We start from the raw sequence: 22,829 nt of genomic DNA, 5'->3' as shown, positions 1-22,829 counted from the left end.
TCAACATTCAAACGTTAATAACTCTTGAACCACTAATTCTATGAAAATAAAACTTAGTACATCTGTTTTGTCTCTTCATGGAGATTCCATTCCATATCTTACATTAAGACTCCTCCCATTACAGTAGCGGCCATTTTGAAAAGTACAGTATTCAGTCTAAACACTACTCCTCCTTCAAAATTGGTCCAATTCTTCTGAAATTTGGCTCAGAGTTTCTTTGGACTGAGCCGCACAGAAATGACTGAACAGAATTTTTTGAACACTAGTGAAAAAAAAAGTTATGATGCTGTGAACTTACTGAGGTTGACCTCAAATGGGTTGAGATGCTGTATCTCGGCCAAACATTGATCAATCGATACCAAACTTGGTTCACTTCATCTACACCATGATCTGGGGGTCCACGCCAAATTTGGGAACAGCGCCACCTATGGGTGTTGAGATACCAAAAATGCACTTTTTTGCTTATAACTTCTGAACAATTCATCAGAAAATTATGATCTTGATGTCTATGGTTTCTGTAGATCATTTCGAATCTGTGGATTTCAATTTTGTCAAGACCACCTGGACCACCCGTCCGCCATTTTGAAATTTGTCAAAAATTGCTCTAACTTTTGAACTACTGTACAAATCTTCACAAAAATCGATAGGCATCATCAACACCATGTGCCGGAAGTACCCCGGAAGTTGGAAGACAGCGCCACCTAGTGTTCAAGAGATATAACGATTCTTGCAAAACCCCTTATAACTACTGTAAATGTTGATCGATTTTTGTTATTTTTATGTCATTTTATTCCTTTGGTTATGCCGATTCTGAGGATGTCTCAATTGTCATTTTCCAACATGGCGTCTGTCCGCCATATTGAATGGAATGAAATACAGTTTTTTCACTACTCCTCCCTGAAATCTTGTTCAATTTTGTTAAAAGTTTTATCAGATGAACTTCAGAATGGGCCTGACAGAAATGACAGAACGGATTTTTGATATTCGTTCCCGTTCCAGAGATGTACAGCTCCGAAGTTGACCGTGCCTGTGTTTGTTGATTTATGCTAATTAGCTTAGCATGCTAATTAACTAAAATGCTAACACTTTTCTATTCACTCTAATGGGTCTCTTGAGCAATCTGGTTAACTTTGACAATGTTAGCATTTTTTAGCGTAGCATGCTAATCTGGCTAAAATGCTATTTCGGGCTTGTGAGAGATCATTCTCACACCTTGACCTCTCTTCTGTGCCATGTAAATTGTGTGTCAACTAATGTGGCGCACTTAGCTAAGGCGTTGGTTCTGAACCTGTGAGGTTGTGGGTTCGAAACCTGTATGGGAAAAATTTAAAATTGGGTATAAAGTTGTCATTTCAATTCCTTTATTACATGGTTAAGAGCTGTACTAAAGTTTCTTAAAATGGGATCAAAAATTAAGTGTGTTTTTGTAACTTCATTCTGCGTTCGTTCTCATCAGACCTTCTGATTTCACCTTATCTGTAATTCTGAATCTATCTGTTCTGTAAAAAGTGCTGAAAAAGTTGCTTGAAAAAACCTTAAAAGCCAAAGAGCAATAAGGGCTTGGCCCCAGAAAGGCTGCTTGCAGCTTTAATTATTATTATTATTATTATTATTATTCTTCTTCTTCTTCTTCTCGTCCAATGGGAGTCTATGGTAGCCCTATGAAGGGAAAAAGGGAAAATGATGAAATTTGGCACACTTGTAGAGATGACCATTATTAGTGATCTGACCAACTTTGGGGTCTCTAGGGCAAACTCTATAGCGCCACCACCAGCTCAAAAATTCAACATTCAAACATTAATAACTCTTGAACCACTAATTCTATTAAAATAAAACTTAGTACATCTGTTTTGTCTCTTCATGGAGATTCCATTCCATATCTTACATTAAGACTCCTCCCATTACAGTAGCGGCCATTTTGAAAAGTACAGTATTCAGTCTAAGCACTACTCCTCCTTCAAAATTAGTCCAATTCTTCTGAAATTTGGCTCAGATGTTCTTTGGACTGAGCCGCACAGAAATGACTCAACAGAATTTTTTGAACACTAGTGAAAAAAAAAGTTATGATGCTGTGAACTTACTGAGGTTGACCTCAAATGGGTTGAGATGCTGTATCTCGGCCAAACATTGATCAATCGATACCAAACTTGGTTCACTTCATCTACACCATAACTTGGGGGTCCATGCCAAATTTGGGAACAGCGCCACCTATGGGTGTTGAGATACCAAAAATGCACTTTTTTGCTTATAACTTCTGAACAATTCATCAGAAAATTATGATCTTGATGTCTATGGTTTCTGTAGATCATTTTGAATCTGTGGATGTCAATTTTGTCAAGACCACCTGGACCACCCGTCCGCCATTTTGAAATTTGTCAAAAATTGCTATAACTTTTGAACTACTGTACAAATCTTCACAAAAATCGATAGGCATCATCAACACCATGTGCCGGAAGTACCCCGGAAGTTGGAAGACAGCGCCACCTAGTGTTCAAGAGATATAACGATTCTTGCAAAACCCCTTATAACTACTGTAAATGTTGATCAATTTTTGTTATTTTTATGTCATTTTATTCCTTTGGTTATGCCGAATCTGATGATGTCTCAATTGTCATTTTCCAACATGGCGTCTGTCCGCCATATTGAATGGAATGAAATACAGTTTTTTCGCTACTCCTCCCTGAAATCTTGTTCAATTTTGTCCAAAATTTTATCAGATGAACTTCAGACCGGGCCTGACAGAAATGACTCAACAAATTTTTGATATTCACTCCCGTTCCAGAGATGTACAGCTCCAAAGTTGACCGTGCCTGTGCTTGTTGATTTATGCTAATTAGCTTAGCATGCTAATGAACTAAAATGCTAACACTTTTCTATTCACTCTAATGGGTCTCTTGAGCAATCTGGTTAACTTTGACAATGTTAGCATTTTTTAGCGTAGCATGCTAATCTGGCTAAAATGCTATTTCGGGCTTGTGAGAGATCATTCTCACACCTTGACCTCTCTTCTGTGCCATGTAAATTGTGTGTCAACTAATGTGGCGCACTTAGCTAAGGCGTTGGTTCTGAACCTGTGAGGTTGTGGGTTCGAAACCTGTATGGGAAAAGTTTAAAATTGGGTATAAAGTTGTCATTTCAATTCCTTTATTACATGGTTAAGAGCTGTACTAAAGTTTCTTAAAATGGGATCAAAAATAAGTGTGTTTTTGTAACTTCATTCTGCGTTCGTTCTCATCAGACCTTCTGATTTCACCTTATCTGTAATTCTGAATCTATCTGTTCTGTAAAAAGTGCTGAAAAAGTTGCTTGAAAAAACCTTAAAAGCCAAAGAGCAATAAGGGCTTGGCCCCAGAAAGGCTGCTTGCAGCTTTAATTATTATTATTCTTCTTCTTCTTCTTCTTCTCGTCCAATGGGAGTCTATGGTAGCCCTATGAAGGGAAAAAGGGAAAATGATGAAATTTGGCACACTTGTAGAGATGACCATTATTAGTGATCTGACCAACTTTGGGGTCTCTAGGGCAAACTCTATAGCGCCACCACCAGCTCAAAAATTCAACATTCAAACATTAATAACTATTGAACCACTAATTCTATTAAAATAAAACTTAGTACATCTGTTTTGTCTCTTCATGGAGATTCCATTCCATATCCTACATTAAGACTCCTCCCATTACAGTAGCGGCCATTTTGAAAAGTACAGTATTCAGTCTAAGCACTACTCCTCCTTCAAAATTAATCCAATTCTTCTGAAATTTGGCTCAGATGTTCTTTGGACTGAGCCGCACAGAAATGACTCAACAGAATTTTTTGAACACTAGTGAAAAAAAAAGTTATGATGCTGTGAACTTACTGAGGTTGACCTCAAATGGGTTGAGATGCTGTATCTCGGCCAAACATTGATCAATCGATATCAAACTTGGTACACTTCATCTACACCATAACTTGGGGGTCCATGCCAAATTTGGGAACAGCGCCACCTATGGGTGTTGAGATACCAAAAATGCACTTTTTTGCTTATAACTTCTGAACAATTCATCAGAAAATTATGATCTTGATGTCTATGGTTTCTGTAGATCATTTCGAATCTGTGGATGTCAATTTTGTCAAGACCACCTGGACCACCCGTCCGCTATTTTGAAATTTGTCAGAAATTGCTCTAACTTTTGAACTACTGTACAAATCTTCACAAAAATCGATAGGCATCATCAACACCATGTGCTGGAAGTACCCCGGAAGTTGGAAGACAGCGCCACCTAGTGTTCAAGAGATATAACGATTCTTGCAAAACCCCTTATAACTACTGTAAATGTTGATCGATTTTTGTTATTTTTATGTCATTTTATTCCTTTGGTTATGCCGATTCTGAGGATGTCTCAATTGTCATTTTCCAACATGGCGTCTGTCCGCCATATTGAATGGAATGAAATACAGTTTTTTCGCTACTCCTCCCTGAAATCTTGTTCAATTTTGTTCAAAATTTTATCAGATGAACTTCAGACCGGGCCTGACAGAAATGACCGAACAGAGTTTTGATATTCACTCCTGTTCCAGAGATGTACGGCTCCGAAGTTGACCGTGCCTGTGCTTGTTGATTTATGCTAATTAGCTTAGCATGCTAATTAGCTAAAATGCTAACACGTTTCTATTGACTCTAATGGGTTTCTTGAGCAATCTGGTTAACTTTGACAATGTTAGCATTTTTTAGCGTAGCATGCTAATCTGTCTAAAATGCTACTTCGGGCTTGTGAGAGAGATCATTCTCACACCTTAACTTCTCTTCTGTGCCGTGTAAATTGTGTGTCAACTAATGTGGCACACTTCGCTAAGGCGTTGGTTCTGAACCTGTGAGGTTGTGGGTTCGAAACCTGTATGGGAAAAGTTTAAAATTGGGTATAAAGTTGTCATTTTAAATCCTTTATTACATGGGTAAGAGCTGTACTAAAGTTTCTTAAAATGGGATCAAACATAAGTGTGTTTTTGTAACTTCATTCCGCGTTTGTTCTCATCAGACCTTCTGATTTCACCTTATCTGTAATTCTGAATCTATCTGTTCTGTAAAAAGTGCTGAAAAAGTTGCTTGAAAAACCCTTAAAAGCCAAAGAGCAATAAGGGCTTGGCCCCAGAAAGGCTGCTTGCAGCTTTAATTATTATTATTTTCTTATTTTCATTTTTACTTTTGGGTGAACAATTCCTTTACATAAATAAATAAATAAATAAATATATATATATATATATATATATATATATATATATATATATATATATATATATATATATATATACATTTAGCAAAAATGTACACTTAATGCAAATGGAATTAACAATGCCCCTCCTCCAAATCTCAGTTATGCAAATGAAGTTGGTGACATTTATAAATATATTTACTGCTATTTTTATCCAACCAGTTGCCAAAACACACACACATGATTGTAGGATAGTAAAGATAATGAAGGCTACATCTAAGGTGGATTTCAATCAGATAAAGGCATATTAGTGGGTAGAATGTTGCACAAACATTGGACTTGGAAATTGTGGCACATATGTGTAACAGTAACTGTGCGTGTGTTTTAATATAACCCTCTGCTGGACTACTGCTCCTCAGCCCTGCAGCTGAAAAGATTGGTTGCTTCAGCTGTCTCCTATTGCCACAAAACTGCATAAAGAGGATATTGATCATCTATAATGATGTTAAAAAAAAGCCAAGATTTCAATAGCAGTAAGCTTAAAAACACAGCTGTATCTTGTTACATGCCATGCTATAGGAAAACGGCTGGAAAGATTTGCAAGAAATGTCTGGCTAGGTCTAGTGTTGTTGCTTTTTCAATGTCTGTAAACTGTAAATGGGAAGATGTGGTTTTATAATCTTTTTTTTATAATAATTCACAATCTTTCTGTGTGTTTTTAATTCAGACATTTTATCATCAGATATTTGAAAATATTCAGAATATGCAATATGAATAATGTACCTTGTTGGAAAGCCTGCTTCTTTCTTTCTTTCTTTCTTTCTTTCTTTCTTTCTTTCTTCGATGACTTTACAGTTACAATTTATTGTCCACTTCTACAGCAAAATGACTGATGTTGCATCCAGTAATGCATGCTTTCAATTCAATATGCTCTCACTGTACTGTGTGTGTGTGTATTAGATAACACTGAACACTTACACTTAATTTAAAAGTTCACCATTTACATTAAGTGTTAGCATCTACTGTACCTTTCTGTACTTTAATTAGGTTTTGGGGGTGTGAAATAAGTTTTTGGACATATTATTGTACATCTGTCATGTTAGCATTGCCCTTTGACCCATATGACCTAATAACAAACTAACAATAGCATTTGTAGGAAAAGCCTTCATTCAGGTGTTGGTATACTATTTAACCATAAAGACCATTTAAAAAGATCTGCTCAAGGCACAGTAACAACCCCCCATACTCCAAATAAGTGGTTGATGATTGTCTATTTTATCAAAAAGTAGAATATTTAAAGAACATTTCATACACATAATTGCTTGCTTAAAGATGCTTTTTTATTTTCTTCTTTTTAATTTGTGCATGCATGGTGCGAAGTTCTTAGCAATGTATATTACTAATCAAAAATTAAGTTTTGATATATTTATGGTAGTAAATTTACTAAATATCTTCATGGAACAAGATCTCTACTTAATATCCTAATGATTTTTAGCATCAAAGAAAAATAGTTTATTTTTACCCATTCAGTGTATTGTTGGCTATTGCTACAAATATACAAAAATATGCAACTTATGACTAGTTTGGTGGTCCAGGGTCACATATTTAAGTTGATGTTTACTGTAAACTCATAGTATCTCTCAAATGTTATTCTTCATTCAACACACATAAAATAATTCAACTACAACCCATACAAGAAAAAGTAAAAAAATAAAAATATGACTGTTTGGTCATATCTAGGAGTGTGGTATTTTTAAATCTGATTGCAGATGTGAAGGATACTTCGCGGCAAGCTTTTCAGTAAATAATGACTTTAATTGCAGCTAGTTTAATCACATACACTATTACTCATAAATACCCTAAAATCCAATAAAACTCAAACCTTCTACTATTATTTATACTCAATGCATAGTGCTGTATGTCACCATTTGCAAAAATAAAAAAGCAGTTAAATATGTCATCCACTTCTCTAGACGGGACGCCAAAGATCCTCTCTGCCTTCAGTGAGAAGGTGGTGAGCCCGAATGAGCCCATATCACTGGTGTGTCACGTGAAAGGAACCCCCCTCCCCACCGTCACCTGGACGTTGGACGACGACCCGGTCATCAAAGACAGCAACCACCGCATGGATCGCATCATCACCACAGAAGGCCACGTGCTCAGCTATCTGAATGTGTCTCAGACACAGGTCACCGATGGGGGCGTCTATCGCTGCACCTGCAACAACTCGGCCGGATCGGTCTCCTACCAGGCTCGAATAAACGTAAGAGGTGCTTGTCAGATCAGCTCCTCAAAAACACCCACACCACACCACAAGCACACACAACAATTTCACGTTTTTTCGGAGATTCTCTGTATTCTATTTGAAAATTTGAGTTAGATAGAGAATTTTATTGTTTTAGGTTGTAGTTGCAGTGCAGCCTCCTAAAAGGTATATTCTCACTGTCATCAGCTTGCCGCAAGAAAGCAACCTGAAGTGATTTATTTTCAATGAAATTTGGCACTTTGAAAAAGCACGAGCAGTGACCATTGATGGCACAACAAAGAGCTTAACTTCATGCAAATGAGAGTGTGGAGACAACTGGTGGGAGTGAAGGCAGTGGAGCTCTTGTGATCCACCTCCTGATGGAGTTAGAGACTGCAGTCAAATAGGAATACATAGTGTAGAGCAAAAGTGTCCAATCCTGCTTCTGGAAGGCCAGTGTCCTGCAGAGTTTAGCTACAAACACGCCAACGTACTTGACTGGAAGTTTCTAGTGAGCATAAAGACCTTGATTAGTTGGTTCAGATGTGTTTAATTATGGTTGAAGCTGAACTCTGTAGAACAGTGGCCCACCAGGAGTAGGGTTGGACACCTCTGGTATTGAGTGCAGTAGCGGCCGTTCACTTTTCAGTGACATTGGTCACGCAAGTATTTGTTTTTTCCATTCCTTTTCCTATAAGGACTTTTAAAAAGTCTTTGGAAAAGCATCATAAGCCATGAACCAAAAGTGTGAACACACCATTTAGTTGTTTATTGGAAGTAGGTGTACTCGATTTTGTCAAGGTCTACTGCCTTTCCTCTCATTGGTCATTGTTACTACAATTACATAAAGTTAAACTCTGCCTGCCCTCAGGGATGCTCCTCTCCTAAATCAAAATTATCTAATCATTTACTCATCCTCATGTCATCCCAGACATTTGAATCTCTTCAAATTACACAAACAGAGATTTCATGTAATTCAGAGTCTATGTAATGCAAGCAGATAGGTCCCTCTAAAGTTGATGCTTCAAAAATAATTGTCCATACGACCCCAGTTAATTAATCATTTTCATATGAAGGGAAATCATAGGTGTGTATGAGAAAAAATACTAATATTTGAAACTTTTAAACTATAAACCACTGCTTCCTGACAGTTGTCATATGAATTTACACAACATCAGCATATTTTGAAGCTTGATGTAAGCGCTTGTTTAAGTGATGTGGAACCACAGAGGACCGTCACTTCTCACAGGTGTTTCACAAAGCTGTATTTACAGTTTAAGCGTATACATATAAGATTAAAATATTAGTATTTCTCTTTCACACCTATTGTTTTTCTTTAGAAGAAATGTATTCATCAGCTGGGATCATATGGATCACCATCATGTTTGTTTTACATGGTTTTTTGATATAGACTCATGGAGAAGGAATATTTTTCTAAACTTCTCTGTTTGTGTTCATTTCAAAAACATAAATATTTGGGACCACATGATGGTGAGTACATGATAAGTTAATCCCTCCACAAGGCTTTGAAGTTAGGATAAATTATTATTAGTTATTTATTAGTGCTGTCAAAAGATTAATCGTGATTTATCATATCCAAAATAAAAGTTTTTGTTTGCATAATATATGTATGTGTACTGTCTATATTTAATATGTACATATAAATACACACAGATGCAGAATATTTTTAGAAAATATTTACATGTATATACATCTATATATTTATATTCTTATATCACATATTATATACTATACCTAAATATATTTAATATATAAACATAACATATTTTTCTTAAATATATATTAATGTGCAGCATGTGTTTGTATTTATATATACGTAATAAATAAACACAGTATGCAGATATATATTATGTAAACAACAACATTTATTTTGGATGCGATTAATCATTTGACAGCACAATTTTTTTGTTAGTAACTTATTCTTGTTCAGAATATATAGCTAATAGTAAAAAAAAAAAAATTATTGACACGTAATACATAAGCCTTTCATCTGACATTCTGAGGCACTATGTATTGATAGTTCTTTCTCACAACAGGTCCAGCCAGTATTCGACCAATGAAAAATGTCACTGCCATCGCTGGAAGGGACACGTACATTCACTGTCGCATCATTGGTTACCCGTACTACTCTATTAAGTGGTATAAGGATTCCAACCTGCTCCCGTTTAATCATCGCCAACGTGCCTTTGAGAACAACGGCACACTGAAGCTGTCCAATGTGCAAAACTCAGACGAGGGGGAGTACACATGCTATGTGTTGGTGGATCCAGAGAAACAAATTCACAGGAGTGTCCATGTGACAGTGAAAGGTACTGCCATATAATAGGGAATTTCCACAGTGTGGTACGACTAGGCTTGGCATGGCTCAGTACGGTACTGCACGGTTTTGGTACGACTCGGATTGTGTTTCCACTGCAGTTTAGTATCGCTTGAGTGGGCGGGATTATTCACGTCATTATAGCTGAGCTGCCTTTACTGCCGCGACTCCCAAAAAAATGTTATGATTCCATGTCGCCCAATCAAGCTCTTGCTGCATCTGCTCCTCTGCTATCAACGAGAGGAATGTCTGTTTTTACTCAACAGACAGCAAAAATTTTTGGTTGTGAAAATAAAGGTAATTTCATTCAAACAGTTGCGTTTGATTCATCGTTGGCTGTGCTGATTTAAATCTAGCCGTTCTTTTGTGTTTGTGTCAGTTCAGTGACACAGGTAGTGACGATTCTAGCCAGCTAATCCCTGATCAGCAGAGTTTACACGTCACATTTTGGTAATGGTATGGTTCACTTGGAACCTCAACCGAGGTGTTTCTAAAAAAAAGTACCAGGTACCAGGGACTGTCCCCGGTGGAAACCCCCCTAAAAGTGAACCATAACGAGTCTTACCATGTTGTACCATGCAGTGGAAAAGTGCCATAAGTCAGCTGTTTCAAGAATGCTAGATTTTATATTGGGACATATTCAATGGTGTTTTTATGGTTAGTATCACTATTGCTCAATCTTATGATCACAATTCACAAATCCCTAACCCTACCTTGGCACACTTGTCCCACAACAACTGTGCTACCTAAAATATAACTCAAATCATGCGTCTTGTTGAGGAAAGAAGACCAGAATATCAAAGAAACTTGTTGAGAGTAAGCTTTTTTGACTCAATATGACATTGCTGACACCTTTCAAGCTAAATAGCTTGCTATCGGTCAATGCAGTAAATTCATGAATTCATATCATGACTTGATATGAAATCTCTTTCGTGAACTCTTTACCTCTTTAAGTGAAATTTCCAATCACACAGATTCCTACATTACAATGACTCTGTTTCAACCTCTAATCCAGTAACCAACCACTTTCCAACCAAAAATCACCATTACAATCATATATTAATGCAGTAATAACCTTAAGAATACCTTATCAACTACATAGCAACATCCACTATACAGTAGCATTATGGAGGCAAGTTTTACATGGAAATCCACACAATTTTCTTAAGACAATGTAAAAATATAATGTAAAATATAAATATAATTACTTCAAATTACTATGAATCAGTCCAACTTAACTATGAATGTTAAAAATCCATTAGATTTATATATATATTATATATATATATATATATATATATATATATATATATATATATATATATATATATATATTATTTCCATAATTAGGGAGTGTTCATGTAATGTCAGTCTCATCCTAGAGAGCATTTGATTGGTCAAAATTGCATACATATATATATATATATACAGTTCTGCTTGAAAGTTTTACTTTGTCATTTATTTTTTGAAAAAAATGATCCAGTGTTAAATATTTGTTGGTGGCAAAAGTATGTGAATCTTTGCTTGCAGTATCTGGTATGACTCCACTTTTGCAGCAATAACTGCAAGTAAAGTTACTTGTAACTACTGATCAGTCCTGCACAATGACTTGTAGGAATTTTATGTTGGTTATGATGTTAGTGGGTTTCCTCCTATCAGCTGCTTGTTTCAGCTCCTTCCACAAAATTGGATTAAAGTCCGCAATTTCACTCAGTCATTCCAAAACATTAACTTTGTTCTTCTTTAACCATTCTTTGGTAGTACGACTTGTATGCTTGGGGTCGTTGTCTTGCTGCATGACACACTATCTCTTGAGATTTGGTTCTCGGACAGATGTCGTGACATTTTTATTCAGAATTTGCTAGTATTATTCAGAATTTATTGTTCCATCAATGATGGGAAGCCATCCTGGACCAGATACAACAAAACAGGTCCAAACCATGATACAAGCACCCCCATGTTTCACAGATGGGAGGTTCTTATATTGGAATGCAGTTTTCTTTCTCCGAACATAACGCTGCTCTTTTAAAGTCAAGTCAAGTCACCTTTATTTATATAGCACTTTAAACAAAATACATTGCGTCAAAGCAACTGAACGACATTCATTAGGAAAACAGTGTCAATAATGCAAAATTACAGTTAAAGGCAGTTCATCACTGAATTCAGTGATGTCATCTCTGTTCAGTTTAAATAGTGTTTGTGCATTCATTTGCAATCAAGTCAACGATATCGCTGTAGATGAAGTGACCCCAACTAAGCAAGCCAGAGGCGACAGCAGCAAGGAACCAAAACTCCATCGTCTGAGACAAGGTCTTTACAGGGGATCTGTATCTGGGGCTCTAGATGTCCTGGTCTCCGCTGTCTTTCAGGGATGTATAGGTCCTTTCTAGGTGCTGATCCGCCATCTGGTCTGGATACGTACTGGATCCGGGTAACTGCAGTGACCCTCTGATCTGGATATGGACTGGATCTGGTGGCTAGGGTGACCTCGGAATAAGAGAGAAACAGACTCATTTTAGCGTAGATGCCATTCTTCTAATGATGTAGCAAGTACATCTGGTGTTATGGGAAGTGTTCCCGGTTCAGGTTTACCTAATTAATGCAGCCTAAAAATCCTTTAACAGATTTGGATATTAGAAGCATATTCGTATGTTATGTGTAAGTCAGGTTAAAGAGATGGGTCTTTAATCTAGAGTTTAGGTGCCAAATAGGAAAAGGATCTGCCGACCGCAGTTGATTTTGATATTCTAGGTAATATCAAATTGCCTGAGTTTTGAGAACACAGCGGACATGGAGGATTATAATGTAACAGGAGCTTATTCAAATACTGAGGTGCTAAACCATTCAGGGCTTTATAGGTAATAAGCAATAATCTAAAATCTATACGATGTTTGATAGGGAGCCAGTGCAGTGTGGACAGGACCGGGCTAATATGGTCATACTTCCTGGTTCTAGTAAGAACTCTTGCTGCTGCATTTTGGACTAGCTGTAGTTTGTTTACTAAGCATGCAGAACAACCACCCAATAAAGCATTACAATAATCTAACCTTGAGGTCATAAATGCATAAATGAACATTTCTGCATATGACATTGAGAGCATAGGCCATAATTTAGATATATTTTTTCAGATGGAAAAATGCAGTTTTACAAATGCTAGAAAAGTGGCTTTCTAAGGAAAGATTGCTATCAAATAGCACACCTAGGTTCCTAACTGATGACGAAAATTGACAGAGCAGCCATCAAGTCTTAGACAGTGTTCTATATTAATAGATGCAGAGTTTTTAGATCCTTTAATTAACACCTCAGTTTTTTTTCAGAATTTAGCTGTAAGAAATTACTCGTAATCCATTTTTTTTATATCGACTATGCATTGCATTAGTTTTTCAAATTGGTGTGTTTCACCGGCCATGAAGAAATATAGAGCTGGGTATCATCAGCATAGGAGTGAAAGCTAACACCATGTTTCCTGATGATATCTCCCAAGGGTAACATATAAAGCTTGAAGAGTAGTGGCCCTAGTACTGAGCCTTGGGGTACTCCATACTGCACTTGTGATTGATATGATACCTCTTCATTCAATGCTATGAATTGATGGCAATCATATTAGTACGATTTAAACCATGCTAATGCACTTCCATTTATGCCATTTAAGTCTATGCAAAAGAATTTTGTGGTCAATAGTGTCAAACGCAGAAATAAGATCCAATAGAACTAATAGAGAGATACAACCACGATCAAATGATAAGAGCAGGTCATTTGTAACTCTAAGGAGAGCAGTCTCAGTACTATGATACGGCCTAAATCCTGACTGGAAATCCTCACAGATACCTTTTTTTTCTAAGAAAGTATATAATTGTGAGGATACTACCTTTTCTAGTATCTTGGACAGAAAAGGGAGATTCGAGATCGGTCTATAATTAAATAGTTTTTTGGGGTAAAGTTGTGGTTTTTTGATGAGAGGCTCAATAACAGCCAGTTTGAAGGTTTTGGGGACATATCCTAATGACAATAAAGAATTAATAATAGTCAGAAGAGGATCTATGACTTCTGGAAGCACATCTTTTAGGAGCCTAGATGGTATAGGGTCTTATACTTAAACCAAAATGTTCTGTTTTGGTTTTATCCATCCACAAAATATTTCTTCAATATTCCTCTGGCTTGTCCACATGATCTTTAGCAAACTGCAGATGGGTAGCAATGTTCTTTTTGGAGAGCAGTGGCTTTCTTCTTGCGACTCTACCATGGACACCATGGTTGTTCAGTGTTCTTCTGATTGTGGACTCTTAAACATTAACATGATCCGATGTTAGAAAGGCCTTTAGTTGCTTAGAAGTTAGCCCACAGTCCTTCGAAACCTAGTGGATTTTTACACATCTTGCTCTTATAGTGTTCTTTTTGGAGCACTCCTGGGAAGGGTAACAGTGGTCTTGAATTTCCTTCATTTGAACACAGTCTGTCTGACAGTAGATTGGTGGAGTCCAAACTCTTTAGAGATGGCTTTGAAAACCTTCTCTATCCTGATGAACAACATCAACTCTTTTTCTGAGGTCCTCAGGTATCTCATTTGTTTGTGCCATAATATACTTCCACAAAAATTATCTAACTTTGATAGATCCCTGTTCTTTAAATAAAACAGGGCACACACTGACACCTGAAATGTCAGTGATTAAAAACACCTCTGAACAGATGAACTGTTCACTTTTAAATTAACACTTATCCTACAGATTCACATACTTTTGCAACTCACAGATATGTAGTATTGGATAATTTTTCTGAATAAATAAATGACAAAGTATATATTTTCATCTCATTTGTTTGATTGGGTTCTCTTGTCAACTTTCAGCACTTGATCAGATCCGATTATTCTTTGCAGAAATATAGACAATTCTAAAGGGTTCACAAACTTTCAAGCAGCACTTTGTGTGTGTGTGTGTGTATATATATATATATATATATATATATATATATATATATATATATATATATATTAGGGGTGTAACGTTACGCGTATTCTTATTGAACCGTTCGGTACGAGGCTTTTGGTTCAGTTTGTACGCAGTACGCATTATGTACCGAACGGTTCGTTGGACTAATTAATTATATTTGAAAAAAAAAAAAAAAAAGTGAAATATAATGATATGCGTTCAACAAGGTAGCCCAATACCCCAAACGACGTAACAGGCAACGCCCCTGACACCCCCGAAGAAGAAAAAAACACCAACTTATATGTTTATGTTAGGCTACTCTCAGTCAGGCGCTCGATCACTCAGTACGCGCTGAAGGCTCGTTGTAAAATAGCCAATGCGTTTAACAGACCAGAAATAGAAGATCCTCCAATAACCAACAGGTCTGGTGTTTGGGTGCACTTTGGATTCCCTGTAAGCTATAATGGTGATGGCAAGAGAGTGGTGGTACACCAGCGGGAATACAAAAAAAAAAAAAAAATAACACCAGCGGGAATACTTGAAACATGTCAACTCATTTACGCCGACATCACCTTAGTGTGTCAGTATCTGGGAAAAGACGAAAAAGAGGAGAAATATACACGCAACAAAGTATCCCCGGAGCATTTAGACAGACATTTCCAACGGACTCAAACAGGGCAAAAGACATCACCGCGGCCGCGTCTTTCTCCTCCTTTCCAAAGTGCTCGGGCAGAAGCGCCCCTGAGGCGTCTGCCTTTGCTAAGCAACAATGACGTGCTCTCTCCATGAAGACGCGGAAATTTCAGCAAAGGATAAATGGATTTGCAGATCTAAAAATCGCTTGCAGTAGGCTAGCTCTGCTACTAAATTTATTTCCAAATTGCAATCCATATACAATTATGATCAGCTGTTCCTTCATCTTGGCTGAGCTTTCAACGTTGTTACGGGAAAGGATGAAGCTGATTGGTTAGTTCTTGTCACATGACCTGCGGTGCGCTTGCGGCATTCTGAAAAGTTGAGATGTTTTTACATTTTGCTGTATCTAAAACGTACCGAACCGTGAATTTTGTGAACCGTTACACCCCTAATATATATATTATATTTTATATAATTGCATATATATCATTTTCTTTCATTTGGCTATGAGAGGAAAATAACAAATATTCAATGTAATCTATATGAGTGCATTTATCAAATGCATGTATAAAGAATTTCATGTCACTTACCAATTACCCAATTAGAAAGTTTTACAAAGATGCTAATGGTTTTTACAGGATCTCTTAGTTATGGTAATTCCAACATGAAAAGCTTTACCTCAAAGCAGTTAGAGCACCAACTAGAAAAAATACTTATATTGTTAAGTTAAGTTAAAATAGATACTAGTTAAACTGCAAATATTTGATACCGATGTTATGCAATAACCAAGCAAACATCTGTTTTTGTGACTTCAAAGTCATAAAGACCGGAAAAAAAAAAAAAAAAACCCTGATGTGATTGAGTTAGCTAATTTGCTCCATTCATGCATAAAATTCTGAAGCGTGCGAAGGGATTCCCTTGAGTCCATTATCCCCATTTTGTTGTGAATTAAATAAGCACTGAAGTGCTGCTTTATTTCAATGTTATTTTAACTCATTGATTCTCAAATGCGACAGGCTGACTAGCACCATGCTTGCAAAGTCCCCGGGGAACAAATTATGCCGAATATACTGAGAGATGAAAGACCTTCTTTATTTTGTCTTTCTTTGCCCTGTTTCTCGTTCATTAGTTCACATTATGCCTCCTCCTCTATGAAATCTCTAGATTCTGAGCTGTAATGACTTGTTATGAAGGCCGACTGGAGCCTTATTATTGCAAATCACAGATAATTGTACATGTGTGATCACATATGTTCTGTCCACCAGCCCATATTGTGTGTGTTCTGAGCTGTTTGTCACAAATGCTTAGAACACACCAAATGCTCATTTTACATTTAGCGTTTCTTCATAAAAGTTGCACCACATTGGTTATATGAATCTTACTATGTATTTGATATATAAGGAGACGGGACATAAACGTACTGTTATAGCCATAATCTAAATCAAACTTTTGCTGTGCAATAATATGTTAACATTTAAAAAATATAATTGCATTGTTTGCTTTGTTTGTTATTTATTCCGGTGGTGCATCTCTCTTACTACTCCATCTCTCTCTCAGTGCCCCCTCTGATCCAACACTCTGACTCTCAGAGCGCTTCAATCGGTCAGCGTGTCTTCATCCCCTGCGTGGTCATATCCGGCGACCTGCCTATGTCTATAACCTGGCACAAAGATGGACGACCAATCAATGCCAGCCTGGGTGTCACCATAGACAACATAGACTTTACCAGCTCATTGCGCATTTCGAATCTGTCGGAAATTCATAATGGCAGTTACACTTGTATTGCCCGGAATGAGGCGGCTGCTGTCGAGCATAGCATACAGCTCATCGTTAAAGGTTTGAGAAAAAAATAAGCGATTCTTATTATAATGCTTGAATTAAAATTCTTGGCATATAATTCCATTTAATTTTTGAATAATTTATGTCGTATTTTCTGTTATGTTTAAAATAAAGGAAAATATTTTTTTTTGTTTTTGTTCTTTAAACTGTCTTTAAACACATAGATTTTCAATGGTGCTTTTATATTATACGTGTTTTTAAAAATAACATATTTTTATGCTCAGTTCCACCACATTTTGAGGTACAGCCAAGAGACCAGGATGGCATATATGGGAAATCAGTGATCCTGAATTGTTCGGCAAAGGGTAACCCAATACCCACTATAGTGTGGAACCACTCAAAAGGTATGCTGTTATTTGCAAATATGTTATTGTATATTATTTCTTGTGTATCTTGCTTACAGTGAAAATTATTTGAGACAGGGTCTGACAAGATTCCTCCATAAAATTTGTCCATCATCTCTTGTGTTTTACATTTTGCATCATGTGAGCAGCCCAAGACAAAGCCCTGGGGAACACCAGAATTTATTTTATTTTATTTGTGCTCTGTCCCTTTAAAAGAAAATTTTATTTTACAGATGGAATGTTCAACAATTAGTTTAAATTATCCAGGATTTCAAGGGCACTATATGGCCATAATGAAAACAATATTCTGATATTCCCCTGGTGCGTACAGTATGTAGATGGACTAGTGCAGTGCAGTGCAGTAAATCTGCATTATTTCAATCTTCAGTCAAAAATAATTTCTCAGTTTTTTTTTTTTTTTTTTTTTTGTTTGTTTCAGTAAAAATATGTAACATTCCTAAAAACTATACATTAACATTATCATTACAACTGCTAAAATGTAAGAAAAATAATTGTTCAGCAAAGGTACAATCACCCAATCCCCGCTACAGTATGGAACCACTCAAAAGTTAAGCCGGTATTTGCAATGACACTGTAATTGTATATCATTTATTGCTGTACATTACCAGTGTCTATGGGCAAAAATACAAAATATTGTAATCAATATGAAATTATATAGAAATTAAGAATATTCCCCCTCAAAATCCAGAGAGAAAAAAATGCTTTGTGCATTGGAATCAGCAGATTTCAGCAGATTTTCTCAAATATTTGTAGTTTATTTCAAGCTGTTAATATTATTGTTATTATTTATGCACTGTGTATGAACATAACAGCTGCATATGAACAAATATAAACAGAACAGCTACTGTTTGAGTGATAGACAGTACAGCTGTTCTAACACTGCAATTATACTATTGGCAAGGTTTTGTTTAAGTTCCAGTTAACCTAAGGTAGGACCATTTAATGAAGGGGATCCAGCAGACACATTTGATGTGGACACAACTTAAATCAGGTTTAGGGGTGATCTGGACAGGTGGGCTGGGCACAAGTGTGTGTTTGCATTGACGCCATGGTCAAAGAAGCTGGATTACTGGATTAGAGCAGGAGCAGGTGACTCACTCGACCTTGATTGCTCCTGAAGGGGATAGAGTGTTTGAAGCCCTCACTACACATTGTTGATGAAAGCTCACAAATGGAAATCCATATACTCAACAAAAAACCAGGCTGCACATTGGGAGGGTGTCATTAAACAGGGCTTGGATGAAGGAAAAGATGGTCAGATGGAGTCCATAAGGTTAGAGAGGCAGTGAGGTTAAAGGAGTGCTTTTTCTAAACTAACGAAGTTGCATTCTTTGAAATCAAATTTCTACATTCAGAAAATAAATTTCTATCTGCTTTCTAAAATAAATGGAGTTTCAATTATAATGTTCATGTTACATATGTTTTTCAACACTTCATAACCAGGTAAAGTATTCCAACATCTAGAAATGTTCAGTAGCTACAGCGTCCACCTTATTTTTTACATAAGAGCAGTTCCATTTCTAAATGTGCAAGGCTTCTGGTGTCATCTGCTTTTGGTTATTTTGAGCTATACAAAAAAGTGTGTGATATTGCAAACTGCTATTTATTGCTATTTATTGTTTCAATTTATTGCCATACACTGATTATAAACTTACTGGTTAGTAGCACAAATAGTTTTATGGTTTACTGCACCTATAGGGGCTAATGAATCAGATGTCTCCCACATTCACAGAAAATAACTTATTTCTACATTGCAAACTAAGGTGGATATCCTGAAATTCTGTACCCATTTCCTATGACAGTCAAGATTATTTTATTTTGTTGCAGAGACAGGCTGTAGCTTTGTCAGATTAAGTTGCTCATGTGGTATTATGGTTTATTTAATATAACTGAATCCCACAGTGTCATCTAATCCTAATCCAGACATGACACACCAGATACAAAACAATTCCCCTCAGAGATCTTCGAATCATCAGATGTAAACACAACATTATTGGTATTGATCATAAAAAGGGTGTAATGCCATTGAATTGTCAGATGTTTAAGATTACAGTAAAACATATCACAGCCACGTTGCCTCACGCAGCAGTCCTTTTTGTTTTGTTATGCTAGAATGAAATACGGTTTAGTGTAGCCTTTTTCAAATGTAAAATTTGTTAAATAAACTAAATTAAACATTATATATCCATTATAAATGTCTACATATTAAAAAAATATAAATATACAATGTTTCTAAATATATAGTGTATTGTATATAGACCCTAGATTGTTTCCGTTTTCTGTCTCAGGTGCTGGCGTACCTCAGTTCCAGCCCATTGCCTTGAATTCTGGCTCTCGTATCCAGCTCCTGGAGAAGGGCTCTCTGCTCATAAAACACGTCCTGGAGGAAGATGCTGGATTTTATCTGTGTAAGGTCAGCAATGACGTGGGAGCCGATATCAGCAAGAGCATGTACCTCACCGTTAAAAGTAAGACCCTGTCAAGTGGAGTGTGATGATTTTGTGTGTGTGTGTGTGTGTATGAGTGACATAACCCATGTTCATTGTGATGCAATCAGATTGCTATTAATAGACATGAGAATAAATATATATATATTTATTTTTTTTTGGTCTTTGCCATTTTATCTAAGGAGTGTGTGTGATGCGTATGTGACTGAGTGTGTGTCTGGGCCCGAGGGTCTTCTGCCCTGTTGACTGCTGTGTATACGGTACTGTGCTCCTTGGTGAACTGTTTATTTGTTGAGCAGGCAGAGACTTACATCCCCTCCATTAAACCCACTAAACAGCATTTTTGCCCACTCTGGCATGAGAAGAAGACAAACCAACAGAGCAGTGCTACCAGTAGCCTATTCACATTATGCCACTTTCCTTTTGTCTAAACATCACTACCCATTCAGATCAGCAAAAATTAACAACTGAAAATTGTACATTTTATAAAGACTGTATTTTTTATAACATATTTTAATATTCCCCTGGTCCATACAGTATTTAGATGGATTTCAATCTTCAGGTAAATATAATTTCTCTCAGTTTCTTTCTTTCTTGTTTTTTAATGTGAAAATATATAACACTCCTAAAAAGTATACATAAAAATTCAGTCAGAAGTATTAACATTTTGCAAATATTACTCAAGTGAGACAAGTGTGAGTAAGTGAATCAGATGGTTATTTTATTTATCAGATGGTTTATTTTTTTGCAGTGTGGGATTAAAAAATATAGACAGACTTGATGTTCAATTAATTGTCATTAAGCTTGATAGAAAAGGTGTTTTGCTTTTTGTTTTCATTTATATCATCATCTTTCTCCTTGTGTGGGTCTGGTGGCACTCCCTCGCCTTCAGTATCAGAGAACATGCTCAGACTGTGACCAATTGTGCAAGAAAAAGGGGGAATTGCTTCAGCATGGCAGCCTACTGCACTCCACCAAACACACACACACACACATTCGTGCTGCCCCTCCCAATCCAGAGAATATACTTCACTCCATTGGCCTGCACAGAGAAGGCAATGAGTATGTGTGTCTATGAGAGAGAAGGGGGTAGATGGCCCGCTCAGGCGTGGCAATGTGACGAGGTGGCCTAGTTTCCCAGGGTGCCCCTGTACTGGTGATGAAATGAGGGCTGAAATGGATTATATACACCTAGAGTTGCTGCCACAGCCTCTGTATTCATCCAGCATGATACACCATACACACTAATCATATTCAACATGGCCATCAAAGTGGAAAACACAAATGGAGTTATCATAGTTCATTCACACCCAGCCATAAATATTGGTCCAAATAAACCAATAATATTTTAAGGCTCAGTTGCTGTGTGCAAACTGAAAGAATGCGAATGTGTGATAACAGTTTTGTAGTTTTTACAGTTTTACTCACTGTATAAAAATATTAATATTAACCTTTTTGTGGCTCCAAGATCATTGACAGCTCCGCCACTATAATGGGTCTCTGAATCTCCATCAGACAATCATCTTTCATGCTTTTTAACCCATGTGCACCTCTGAACTCCACTTACAAGCTTCATTGAACTCATAAGAAAGACCATTAAAGGCTACATATGTGTCACGCTCTGACTCATCTTTTGTTTGTGTGCGCGTGTGTGTGTGTCTAGAAGGAGAGATAAATATTATTTGCATGCTTGTCTTGATTACTTTCTTGTTTAAATGGGATGCTTTTCTTTCAAGAAAGTAGCTGACATTTTTTTTAGTAGCAAATTAATGTTATGTTTGTCAATAGAGAGTAACCCTGTAACCTGATTTTTTAACAGTAAACGGTTATCATGAAAATGAGTTCTGTTTTGACAACTCTCTGAAGCTATAGCAAGGTAATGTCCATGACAATGTTAATGTTTTTGGTCTTGGTGGAATAGATCTGCTACGCTGCTGCTGCGGCAGAGCAAGTACTGAGACTTGCTACTGCCAATACAGCCACAACATGCTGCTGTGAGCATGTAAGAAATACTGCTGCTGCATATATAACATATGTGACCCTGGACCACAAAACCAGTCTTAAGTAGCACAGTTATATTTGTAGCATTAACCAACAATACATTGTGTGGGTCAAAATTATAGATTTTTCTTTTATGCCTATTATAGTTTTTTTGTAACCTCAGATTCCAGATTTTCAAATAGTTGTATCTCGGCCAAATATTGTCCTTTCCTAACAAACCATACATCATTGGAAAAATTATTTATAGGTGATGATATAAACAAAGGCTGGGAAGGTTACTTTTAAAATGTATTTCACTACAGATTACAAGTAATCAGTAATGTATTTTGTTAGATTACTCCAGTTTAGGAACTTATCTAAATGCTTTAAAATACTTTGAAATACTTAAGCTATGTAACACAAAGGAACATATTAACTTGATGTTTTTATGCTTTCCAGCTCTAAATAAAAGTGACATCTACGAGTCATAAATTTAGATGTTTTATTTTATCAACAACAAAAAATGTTGTTGTTCAAATCAAATATAAATTTAAACCAAATCAATATAAATTCTATTTGAATACAATGAATGGGATTCCATACTGTTTCATGCTGCATTCCAAGCTTCAAAACAATTAACATAATAAAAGTAGCCAAAAACAGCTGGCACAGTTCTCCCAAGTTATTGTTTTAATGATAATTTGTGTCATGATGATAAGCATGTATCCCTACAAGTTGCTAAAAGAACAGGGTGCTGCATGCAGTTTTTTTATTTTAACTGAGAATTAGTTGCTTTATTGGTTAAAATACCCAAACTTTTTACTTAAATATTAAATTAAGAAATTAGGGCTGTGCAAAAAAATCAAATGT

General features: G+C 36.5%; 1 protein-coding gene across 2 annotated transcripts in view; it reads left to right on the top strand.

The window, feature by feature from the left end:
- The window catches only part of dscamb (Down syndrome cell adhesion molecule b), a 142,970-nt gene that overhangs the window by 84,758 nt on the left and 35,383 nt on the right, over nt 1–22,829 (top strand). For both annotated transcript variants that reach the window (XM_026282856.1, XM_026282857.1), the window contains exons 7-11: nt 7,158–7,454; nt 9,487–9,759; nt 16,886–17,164; nt 17,392–17,511; nt 19,821–20,000. In XM_026282856.1, the coding sequence (XP_026138641.1) occupies nt 7,158–7,454; nt 9,487–9,759; nt 16,886–17,164; nt 17,392–17,511; nt 19,821–20,000 (1,149 nt within the window). The remainder of the gene's footprint in view (nt 1–7,157; nt 7,455–9,486; nt 9,760–16,885; nt 17,165–17,391; nt 17,512–19,820; nt 20,001–22,829) is intronic.

The sequence above is a fragment of the Carassius auratus genome, chromosome 15 (genome assembly GCF_003368295.1).
Source record: "Carassius auratus strain Wakin chromosome 15, ASM336829v1, whole genome shotgun sequence".
In the NCBI taxonomy this organism is placed as follows: domain Eukaryota; kingdom Metazoa; phylum Chordata; class Actinopteri; order Cypriniformes; family Cyprinidae; genus Carassius; species Carassius auratus.
The sequence above is the reverse complement of the archived record's forward strand: the minus strand, read 5'-3'. Positions and strand labels throughout refer to the sequence as shown.